A 7,831-nucleotide genomic window follows, 5' to 3' on the forward strand; every position below is an offset into this window, starting at 1 on the left:
GCCCGGACGCGCCGGAAGCGTCGCGCGGCAGCGCCGCGCCGGAAGTGGCGTCAGTGGCGCGCCGTCGGGAACCGCCGTCGGGGCGGGCCCCGCCGAGCGCGGGGGCACCGGCGGGCCCGGCATGGACCCCGCGGCCGAACACCGCCAGCAGCTTCGCAGCGTGAGCGGCCGGGACGGGAGGCGCAGGGGGCCGGGCTCGTGGGGCTCTCGGGCGGGATCCCGAGGTCCCGGGTTCGCAAGGGAGCGGCCCGGGGCTCTCGGGCCGGTGTGGGGGGTCCCGGTGGGTTTCGGGGGTCCTGGCCCCTGCCCCGGTGTGACTCCCCCTCCGTCCCCCCCCAGCTGCGAGACTTCCTGCTGGTTTACAACCGCATGACCGAGCTCTGCTTCCGCCACTGCGTCTGCAGCCTCAACTACCGGCTGCTCACGGGCCGCGAGGTGAGCGGGGCGAGGGGGGGGGCGGCCCGGGGGTCCCCGCGCCCCCTGACCCGCCCGCCCGTCCCGTCCCGCAGGAGTCGTGCCTGGACAGCTGCGCCGCGAGGCTGGTCCGTGCCAACCACCGCCTGATGGGCGCCTACGTGGGGCTGGTGCCCGCGCTGCTGCAGCGCCGCGCGGCCGAGCACAGCGCCGCGGGGGCCTCTGACCCGCCCGGCCCGGCCCCAGGCCCCGCCGCGCCCTCGCCCGACGCTCCCGCTGCCGGCACGTAGCACGGCCCGGCCACACCTTCCCACGGCGGCGGTGGGGCGGGATCGGCCCCCCCGGCCCCGGCGGGAGCAGCAGCACTGGGGCCCCACCGAAGCTCCAGGTGGGAGCAGCGGCTCCGCTCGGCCCCGAGAGCCCCCGGGCCGGCGGCACAGGAACAGGGGAGCCCCCACGTGTCTGGATGTTTGGGAAGTGGATGTGTGGTGCCAATAAAACGTCTCTTCAGTAACGGCTCCGTGCCATGCTCCGGGAGGGCACCAGGGCCCCAACCCTGTCTGGCAGGGGTAGCCCATGGGGAGCCCAAGGCACAACTGGGAATCCTGCCTAAACATGAGACAGGCATCTCCTTGTGGGGGCTGGGGGTCCGTGGGGGCTGCAGAGGGGCAGCCCCAGGCTGTCTGGGAGGCCCTGTCGTGGCAGAAGGGCAGCACCGGGGGAGGGAGGGTCACAGCTGCTCCACCTGGGCAAACGGATACCCCCAGGGGTCCTGGGCCTGATCCTCCAGCTCCAGCCAGCACTGGGGGTTCCATGGGGTCTCCATGAGGGCCAGGGGCAGCACAGAGGCTCCCGATGGACACACTGGGGAGGGTCCTGGTCCTGCAGCTCTGACCAGTGCTGGGGAGCTCCCAGAGTAACGGGAGCCCAGAGTAAGGGTATCACAGGGCCAGTGCTGCCCTCAGAGCTGGGGTCACTGCAGGGAGGCTGCAGGACCCCCGTGGGCACCAGGACAGGGGTGTTACAAATGGCTGGTGCAGAGCAGGCACCCAGTGCCAGGGGGTGTCGGGTGCTGCGGGGCCATCGCCCCCAGCCCAGGGCCTGCATGTGCAGGGGGAGCCTGTCCCCTGCCTGTGCTGCCCAGGGTCAGAGGGGACGCGCTGCAGCCCCCGGCCTGGGCTCAGGGCTTGAGCAGGAGCCCCAGTACAGAAATAAATCAATATATTCCATGTATAAAACATGCTCCTGCGGCCCGGCCGGGCACTCCCACGCATATAAATAAGGCCCGGCCGGGCACCCCCCTGTCCTGCCCGCGGGGGCCAGCGCCTGCGCCGGAGCCACCCCTCCCGCGGGACCCCCGGGCTGGCCGGGGTCACTTGAGGTCCACATCAAAGTCCAGCACCAGCAGCTTGGTCTCCTCGGTGCCGTTGCGGCTGCCCACGGCGCACACCAGCTTCGTGTTGGAGGCGCGGATGCGCCACACGACGCCCCCGGAGCCCCCGCTCTCCAGGGCCACCAGGTTCCGCACAAATTCCCCTGTCTTCAGGTCCCACAGCTTCACCGTCCCATCGTCAGAGCTGGTCACCACGAACTTGGAGCTGAACTGCAGGCAGGTCACAGCACTCTGGTGCTTGCTGGGACCTGCGGGGAGAGAGCTGTGAGCCCCAGGAGCGCCCAGGGCACCCACGGCCTGGTGACACCTGCCCTGCCTCATCTGGGGCACCCACGACTGGGTGACACCTGCCCTGCCTCATCTGGGGCACCCAGGGCTGTGTGACACCTGCCCTGCCTCATCTGGGGCACCCACAGCTGCATGAAACCTGCCCTCCCACATCTGGGGCACCCACAGCTGCATGAAACCTGCCCTCCCACATCTGGGGCACCCACAGCCAGGTAACACTTGCCCTCCCACATCTGGGGCACCCACAGCCAGGTGACACCTGCCCTCCCACATCTGGGAGCCCCACTCCCTCTGCAGCCCCCTGAGGGAAGGAACTGCTCCCTCCCAGCCCCCCTGATTGAAGGGAGCCCCCCCTGCCACCCGCAGGCCCCCGAGGGTGGGGAACACCCCTCACCCTGCAGTGTCTGCAGGCACTGCCCCGTCTTGATGTCCCAGATCTTGACGGTGGAGTCGGCGTTGCCAGACACGAGGATGTTGTCACGCAGCTCCATCCCGCTGGTGAGGGACTGGTGCCCCATGAGGGTGTGCAGGCAGTTCCCGCTCTCCACGTCCCACACGCGGATCGACGTGTCCAGGGACCCGCTCACGATGTGCGTCCCATCAAACTGCCAGAGGGGGAGGCCCGGCTCAGCACTGGAGCCAGGAGTGACCCCGCTTTGGGGTGCAGCCCCCCCAGCTCCAGCTTCCCCCTGGCTCCAGCACCACACAGTTTGGGATGCAGCCCCCCCAGCTCCAGCTCAGTCCCTGGCTCAGTGGCTGAGTCATGGCTTCACATAACCCTCAGCTTTTTGGAGTCTACAAATGCTCCAGGGAACGGGCACAGAGGAGTGTTTGTGCCCACAGCATGTGTGTGGGAGGGAGTATCAGGGAGGTAGAGTGTCCCTACATGACACAGATGTGGTCCATATGTCTTTGCATGGCACAGATGTGTCCCTTAAGGGCACAGATGTGACCTATGTGTCCCTGCAACACACACAGGGACTGTGTGGCACAGCTTGTGCCCCGTGACTGGAAAGCAGGGGAGTGACAGGTGAAAGCAGCGGAAGGGTAGGTGTGTGAGGTTGTACCTGCAGGGAGCAAGGGAATCAGGGGAGCTGGAGGGGGGGAAGGTAGCAGGAGGGGAGGTGTGTAGGGCTGTACCTGCAGGGAGGGCAGGGCAGCCAAGGGGGGAAGGCAGCAGGAGGGGAGGTGTGTGGGGAGGGCAGGGCAGCTGGAGGGGAGGTGTGGGGCCTTACCTGCAGGGAGTAAACGCGGTTTGTGTGCCCCTGCAGGGTGTGGGTGCAGCTCTCGCTCTCGGGGTCCCACACCTTGACCGTGTAGTCGTAGGCGCCACTGACCACCTTGTTGCCATCGTACTGGACGCAGCGCACGGCCGCCACGTGCCCCATCAGCACGTGCAGGCACTGCCCCGTCTCGATGTCCCAGAGCCGCAGTGTGGCGTCCCGGGAGCCGCTCACCACCCTGTGGGCAAGGGGACACCTGGGGCCCGACTGCCAGGGTGGCCCCGGGGCCACGAGGTTCACCCCCTGTGCTCCCCCTCCCGCAGAGCTCCCTCAGGCCGTACCTGTTGCCGTGCAGGTGCATGCAGCGCACGGTGGAGGTGTGTCCGTACAGCGTGTGCACGCACTCGCCGCTGTCCGCGTTCCACACCTTGAGCGTGCGGTCCGTGGAGCCGCTGATGACGATGCTGTCCCTCATCTGGGAGGACCACACGCCCCCCGTGTGGCCCACCAGTGTCTGCACACACTGCAGAGGGCAGGGCGTGAGGGACAGGTGGGCCTCTCCCACCTACCCCCACCTGCGGCAGGGCAGAGCAGCACAGCTCTATGTCCTTGTCACCCGGAGCCCAAACCGATCCCCGGAGTCAGGGTGCAGCCACACCTGTGCTCAGCATAGGGGGATGGTCCCCGTCCCGGCCCCCCGTGGCACCAGTGACAGTGCCACGCTCATCTACCCCATAACAGTAACACCTGCCCAGTGACAGTGACACCTGCCCAGGGACTGTGACACCTTCCCCATGACAGTGACACCTGCCCAGGGACTGTGACACCTTCCCCGTGACAGTGACACTCACCTCCCCGGTGACAGCCGACCACACCTTGAGCGTGTTGTCATCAGAGCCGCTGACGATGCGGTTCCCGCAGAACTGAAGGCAGGTGATCACGTGGTCGTCGTGGCCTTTCAGCACCTGTGGGAGCACAGGCAGGGAGGAGGGGCAGTGTGGGCCCCCCGAGCCCACGGGACCCCCCAAACACGGCGAGCAGCGGGAGGCAGCAGGTGCTGTGTGGAGGAAGGGCAGAGGGCTCCCCAAATCACCTGCACCTCCCAGTGCTTCTGCAGGGCAGCAGAGCTGGGGGGAGTGGTTGGGCAGCTGCTGCCAGGGGCAGGAGCCTACTGGGGAACAGGGAGTAGGGGGGGTTCAGGAGCAAGACAAGAGGCAGCAGGGGCTTTGCCCAGAGGGCAGGAGGGACCCCCAGGGAGAGCATCCCTGCATGGGAGACAGCTGAGCCCTGGGGGGCTGTACCCTCCCTGGGTACTGGGGTTGGCTGCAGCCCTGCACAGGGGCTTGGAGAGGGGCAAGGGGAGGGTCCCCCCTTACCCAAGCCCATGGGACTCCACTTCTGCTGCCCCCACTGCTTTGAGCTGGATCTGTTCCCTGGCTGATCCCACACCAGCTCCCCCTGCTGCAGCGGCCTAGACCCACCTTGGGGGCTCTCAGCTCCCCAGGGTCTGTCCCTGGTGGACACCCAGACCCACCTTGGGAGGCCGCAGCTCCCCGCTGCGCCAGTTCATGTCGATGCGGTGCTGGCGCAGGAAGGCGAATTTCCAGGGGCTGTACATGAACCCAGGGCTCAGCAGGCGCCGCTTCCGCAGGTGCAAGGGCTCCTCGATCCCTGCAGGGGGAATTGCAGCGCTGCCTCACCTGAGCTGAGCCCGGGGTGGCCCCCAGCCTCCACCCTGGGGGGCCCTCACCTTCCTCGCGGCACTTCTCCCTCCAGAGCAGGTTGTCCTCAGCCAGGACTCTCCAGTAGCGGCAGGTCTGGGCAGCACGGAGCAGGTCCCGCGGCTCCAGGAAGGACAGGACGTACAAGGCCAGCTGCACAGGGGACAGGGGTCACAGGGGCCCCTGGGGGGGGGGTCAGGCCGTGCCCGTGGGCCCCCAGCCCCACTCACCTCCTTGGGCAGCAGAGAGATGAAGTCCCGCTGGAACTGGGGCTCGATGACCTGCATCATGTACTTGATCTGCGCCGGCTCGCAGCGGTCAATGAGCTCGTCCAGGGCCAGCAGCTTCTCGGGGCCGCTCCAGCGCTGCAGGGAGACCCCCGGTGACCCCCAGCTCCGTGTCCCTAACCACAGGCCAGCACACAGGTGGGGACCTCCTGGTGCTCCCAGCCCAGCCAGTCTGGGCTCCCGCCCCAGCCCCCAGGCCAGGAACCCAGGGCAGGTGGGAGCTCAGTGGGACACGTGCAGTGGGTCACAGGTCACATGCAGTGTGACAGGTGACACCATCCCAGGCCAGGGGGCAGCAGAATGGGGCTGACACCCCCTCTGTGCTCCCTCACCTGAGCAAAACTCCCCAAAATGCAGCGTGGGCCCGGCCCCTGCCCGCAGTGGGGATCCATCGGGCCTGGCTCCTACCCTTTGGAGCCCCAAGTGAGCTGTACCTGAAAGGTGCGGAGCCAATCCTGCAGCTCAGGTGGGGGAGCCACCGAGGGGATGCGGCGGCGCCGGGCCTGCCCCGCCTTGGCATTGCGCAGGTCCCCGAAGGTGGTGGTGGGGCTGGGCGTGCAGGGACCCAGTGTCCTGGGAGAGACCAGGCCCAGGTGAGGCATGCCAGCACTGCTCCAGGCCACGCCGTGCCAGAGCATCCAGGAACTGGTCCCCACCGCTGGGAGCTCCACCCTGCTGACCCTTTCCCCTTGTTCCCACCCTGCTGACCCCTTGCCCACACTCCCACCTGGCCACAGCCCCCAGCCCAGCCTGCTCAGCAAATGGACAACTAGTCAGGCCTGGAGATCATCTGGGCCAAACCCTGATCAACCCAGATAGCTCCAGCATCCTCTCAGGGTGAGCCAGAGAAGGTATGTGTTCCCCCCCGCACATGGAACCCGCTCACCTGCTGTACTCAGAGCCCCCTCCCCCCTCACCTTGCATACCCAGAGCCCCCTCACCTGCCGTACTCAGAGCCCTTGCACAGCTTCTTCCCAGGGGACAGGGCCCGGCCATCCGGGCCGTTCTCTGACTTCCGCTTCATCTGCGGGACACGGCAGGTTGGAGCGGCTGAGGCAGACCCAGACCCCACTGAACCCCTGTGCCTGCCCAAAGCCGACCCCTGTGGATGCCCTGCCCAAAGCCACGGGGCAAACCCCTCCCCCCTCCTGCTGCCCCTCTTCAGGGTCCACATGGCAATCAGGGACTGCCCTGCAGGGCAGGGGGGCTGCAGCAGGGCTGGGGACTGGGGCAGGGCCTCCTTCCCCAGCCCCAGCAGCCGGGCACCAGGGATCCCCCAGCGCTCAGCCCAGCAGCCCCCTCGTGACAGCCCCCAGCCCCCCAATGTGTCAGGGTGACAGCAGCAACAGCCAGCCCCACCCTCCCCCCTGCAGGACCCCCAAGCGCCTCATCAGCCCCCTCGGTCACCCCCACGGTCACCTTGGGGCGCAGGTGCCGCAGCAGCCCCCGGTCCCCAGTGCGCTGCAGGTAGTCAATCCAGCGCTCCCCCAGAGTGTAGTACAGGTACACGTTGCTGCTGTCCTCCCCCTCCTCGCTGCAGCAGCTCCCTTCCTCTTCCTCCTCCTCTTCTTCCTCCTCTTCCTCCTCCTGCTCCCCAGCAGAGCTGGGGGGCTCCTGCACTCCCCGCCCCCCAGATCCATCAGGCTCTGCTCCGGACCCGGGGCTGCCCTTCCCAGGGTGCTCCGGCTCCCAGGGCCCTGGCGCTTCCTCCTCCTCCTCGTCCTCCTCCTCCTCGGCCACCACCTGAGCACAGGGAGAGGCAAGGGCAGGGCTGGTCCACACCAGCGTTGGGGGGCTGGGGAGCTGCCAGCGAGAGCCAGAGCCCCGGAGCACAGGGACTCCACTCACCAGCACCACGGGGGTCACGGGGCCAAGCACCCCCAGACCACGGGCACCAGCTGCTCCAGAGCCCAGCGCGGGTCTGTCGGCTCCCCACACACCTCCCGTGAGGCTCCAGGCACCAGCTCCCCTCCCCCGGCCCTGCCCCTACCTGTGCCGCGGGCAACCTGCTGTCCCTGCTGTCCCCGCTGTCCCCTGGCTGGGTGGGGCTGGCCCGTGGGGCCCCCTCGGGGCCGGGGCGCCGCCGGCACGTCATGCGCTGGCTGTTGAGCTCCAGGATGCGTGTGGTGATGCCCTTGACGTGCAGCAGGTCATCCAGGCAGGTGAAGCCCTTCAGCTCCTGCGGGGAGCGAAGTCAGCCCTGCCAGGAACAGCCGCTCCCGGCAATCCCTCCCGCTACCACAGATCCCCTGCCCGAGCAGCCTCAGGGGGAACGGGCACGGCCCCGGGGCAAGGGCACTGTGCCCCCCATGGAGCAGTGCGGCTCCGGGGCCCCGGGCACACGCGGGCCGTGCCGCGGGACCCCGGACCGAGCACCGCCCGGTACCAGGAACCTCCCGTCACACCCGCATTGGCTCCCGCCGCGCCTGCCACGGGATGAACCCGGCCGGGCTGTGCCGGGGCAGGACCCAGCGGGGACCCAAGCGCAGCTCCGAGTCCCGGCAG

At 68.5% G+C, this 7,831-nt stretch overlaps 2 protein-coding genes across 2 annotated transcripts in view; one reads left to right on the forward strand and one right to left on the reverse strand.

Moving 5' to 3' along the window:
- Positions 1-65: 65 nt before the first annotated feature.
- Positions 66-930, forward strand: TIMM10B (translocase of inner mitochondrial membrane 10B). Its single transcript, XM_027709384.1, has 3 exons — positions 66-160; positions 340-435; positions 510-930. Exons 1-3 carry the CDS (start codon positions 122-124, stop codon positions 702-704), a joined length of 330 nt encoding a protein of 109 aa, XP_027565185.1. The 5' UTR covers positions 66-121; the 3' UTR covers positions 705-930.
- A 688-nt stretch (positions 931-1,618) lies between these two features.
- The window catches only part of LOC113981795 (F-box/WD repeat-containing protein 7-like), a 6,921-nt gene continuing 708 nt past the window's right edge, over positions 1,619-7,831 (reverse strand). Inside the window, exons 2-13 of the mRNA XM_027709385.1 lie at positions 7,317-7,505; positions 6,746-7,069; positions 6,268-6,350; positions 5,761-5,899; positions 5,270-5,404; positions 5,069-5,192; positions 4,853-4,989; positions 4,170-4,283; positions 3,660-3,841; positions 3,331-3,556; positions 2,490-2,700; positions 1,619-2,055 (exon numbers count right to left, since the gene is read on the reverse strand). Of these exons, the coding sequence (XP_027565186.1) occupies positions 1,787-2,055; positions 2,490-2,700; positions 3,331-3,556; positions 3,660-3,841; positions 4,170-4,283; positions 4,853-4,989; positions 5,069-5,192; positions 5,270-5,404; positions 5,761-5,899; positions 6,268-6,350; positions 6,746-7,069; positions 7,317-7,505 (2,133 nt within the window). The 3' untranslated portion in view covers positions 1,619-1,786. The remainder of the gene's footprint in view (positions 2,056-2,489; positions 2,701-3,330; positions 3,557-3,659; positions 3,842-4,169; positions 4,284-4,852; positions 4,990-5,068; positions 5,193-5,269; positions 5,405-5,760; positions 5,900-6,267; positions 6,351-6,745; positions 7,070-7,316; positions 7,506-7,831) is intronic.

This window comes from Neopelma chrysocephalum, unplaced genomic scaffold (assembly GCF_003984885.1).
Source record: "Neopelma chrysocephalum unplaced genomic scaffold, ASM398488v2 Primary Assembly neopelma1_96774, whole genome shotgun sequence".
Classification (NCBI taxonomy): Eukaryota; Metazoa; Chordata; class Aves; order Passeriformes; family Pipridae; genus Neopelma; species Neopelma chrysocephalum.

Coding starts and splice junctions, on each gene's coding strand:
- TIMM10B (XM_027709384.1), top strand. CDS start 122: ATGGACCCCGCGGCCGAACACCGCCAGCAGCTTCGCAGC. Junction 161..339: donor ACCGCCAGCAGCTTCGCAGC/GTGAGCGGCCGG, acceptor GTCCCCCCCCAG/CTGCGAGACTTCCTGCTGGT. Junction 436..509: donor GGCTGCTCACGGGCCGCGAG/GTGAGCGGGGCG, acceptor CCCGTCCCGCAG/GAGTCGTGCCTGGACAGCTG.